This window comes from Trachymyrmex cornetzi, unplaced genomic scaffold, assembly GCF_001594075.2.
Source record: "Trachymyrmex cornetzi isolate Tcor2-1 unplaced genomic scaffold, Tcor1.1 scaffold67, whole genome shotgun sequence".
In the NCBI taxonomy this organism is placed as follows: domain Eukaryota; kingdom Metazoa; phylum Arthropoda; class Insecta; order Hymenoptera; family Formicidae; genus Trachymyrmex; species Trachymyrmex cornetzi.
In genome coordinates this window covers 1,343,561-1,345,866 of record NW_017299992.1, presented here as the reverse complement: position 1 = coordinate 1,345,866, position 2,306 = coordinate 1,343,561, and the positions used below count along the sequence as shown (strand labels likewise).

The 2,306-nt window shown below is 29.1% G+C and overlaps 1 protein-coding gene across 1 annotated transcript in view; it reads left to right on the top strand.

The window, feature by feature from the left end:
- The first annotated feature begins 1,382 nt into the window (after positions 1 to 1,382).
- The window catches only part of LOC108767328 (nose resistant to fluoxetine protein 6-like), a 10,549-nt gene continuing 9,625 nt past the window's right edge, over positions 1,383 to 2,306 (top strand). The window contains exon 1 of the mRNA XM_018517125.1: positions 1,383 to 1,827. Coding sequence (XP_018372627.1) covers positions 1,605 to 1,827 — 223 coding nt within the window. The 5' untranslated portion in view covers positions 1,383 to 1,604. The remainder of the gene's footprint in view (positions 1,828 to 2,306) is intronic.

The following is a 2,306-nucleotide window of genomic DNA, read 5'->3' as shown; positions in this document are numbered from 1 at the left end:
TGATATATTTTATATACAATTATATATAATTATACATAAAATATGTCCATTCATATAATATTTTTTTTCCGTGTGTTTATGTATATTTACATATTTATATACATATTTATATACATATTTATACATATTCATGAATAAAAAATTTTTTACTGGGAAGTCATTCATATACAAAAATTTTTCGCAATTAAAGTAAAACAAATCACAATAACAAAATGACGTTAAACTGAATCGTGATTGATAAAAAAATAACTCTTAGTGAACATTTTAGAGCCATTTAACATCATGATAATTTTGTGTTTACATATATTTTTCAATTTATTACATATGATAGATTTTAGAAACATTTTAGTTAAAACATTTCATATGACATATTGCCGAATCCTTTCAGAATTATTGCACATGACATGTAAAAGGTTGAAACATATCTGAAAATTTTCCGCAATAACCAGTGCTGTATGGATATTTACAGTTACTACTATATTTTTTATTAATTTTAGAAAAATTTTCGAGTATATTCCGTTCATTTTTCCATATTGGCTATATTCAATATATTTAAATCGAGTGAAAAGCTAAAAACAAAATTATTTATCATATTAAAGAATTTTACAACAATTGCAAAACTACTTTTTCTGCTTAGCCATTGTTAATTTTCTCAACTAACATTTTTTATGCTATCCAATCATTTTAAAATTTTTCATTTTTTATACACAATCAATACATCTGTCATCTTGACAAAGACTACTTTAAGACAGATTTCGAGCAACATTTATGGATTCCGCCCCTAGTATACCGAAACAGCACAGAGAATCTAAAAAATGGTTCTTTTTAAATCCCTAAATTATGTGAAAAGGATTCTTTCTTCGTTCCATTTTTGATATAAAAATCATTTTTATTATAAGGATGGTAATCAGTTATTACATTTAAGATTGGCTTAAGTATGATCTGTGATTGACTTATGACATCTTAAAATTAGCGACTTATTATAATTAATTTGATTTCTAAATGTCATAAGATAATTATAGAACTTTAGTACAAAAATTTATAAAATATTTTATTGGTTTTTCATTAAAAAAATGTTTTTTATTGGATTGCTGTATTCTAGATGTCGGCGTATTCGAATGATGGTGTGCGCATAACGTGGTGGGGCTCCGCCATGACGTCGGAAAAGTTGTCGGGGAGGACGTTTCGCTTTCCAAATCTGCTAACTTCTCCCTATATAGACCAGTCTTGTCTCGGTCGTCGAATCTCGCTGACCAATATTAATCTCCTTTATACAAATCAAGTGAGGAGCATTTTCTAACAAAACTCTAAAACGTTACGCTAACATTTGCACAGACGAAGTTAATAAACAACGATATTATTTATATTTAACGATTCTTTAATACTTTTCATCGAGATGAATGTGTCTTCTTTATCTCAATAAAGAAAATAATTCTGGATCTGTGCATTAATGAAATTCTTTACATGAGCAAAATAATTCTTTACAGTTTACTCTATTGTATTTCTGAAATTGATCATTTTATGGTCGATATCGATATAGACCACAGTTTGCATTAATGAGGAAGTAAAAGTGATTGTAATTTTTGGGTTCAAAAACACGCATTATGTCACATCAGCGATTTACGTTTATTTCGTATATCTGTCATTTCGCCACGTTATTCTGCGCTTCTGCACAATTTCACAATTCTAACGAGAACAATATTATTCATTTATCACCCGCCTATGCCATCGCCTCGAGAGCCAGTCTTCTCGGTTCGGCAACATGTGCAACGGAATTACGAGATTTCCTAGACGCTGTTGATCGACGAATTCTGTGGGGTTTAAAAAGTAAGTAAAATTCATTCTTAATCATGATTAATTTTTTATACTTGTCGGATCGATAAAATAAATGCAAAGTCAAAAAAGTTAACCACATGAATAATCTCGCATTTACTTCATGTTGAGTTGTTTCGTTGTATCCTTAAAGTGTTATCCCGAAACTAAATCGATTTTGTAACTTTTTAATCTTTGTTTATAAAAAAATCAGAGGATCGTCAGTAGAGAATCCCCGTACAGCATGGAACTTGCAGCAATATAGCTGTAATAAATGCTACAATATTGATGCAACATCCAATAGTATTGCAATATTGCAACAGTATTACTGCAACTTTTGTACCGTAGGGGTCATATTTAATTTTATCTGGCGTTAATAAAGGTGTACTGTAAATCAAGGTATCTATAAGCGAAAATATTTCAATTATGTTTCAGATATATCTGTTACATTTATCTCGTAGATTTAAAAACTGTTATATTTGTAGGATCTGTTA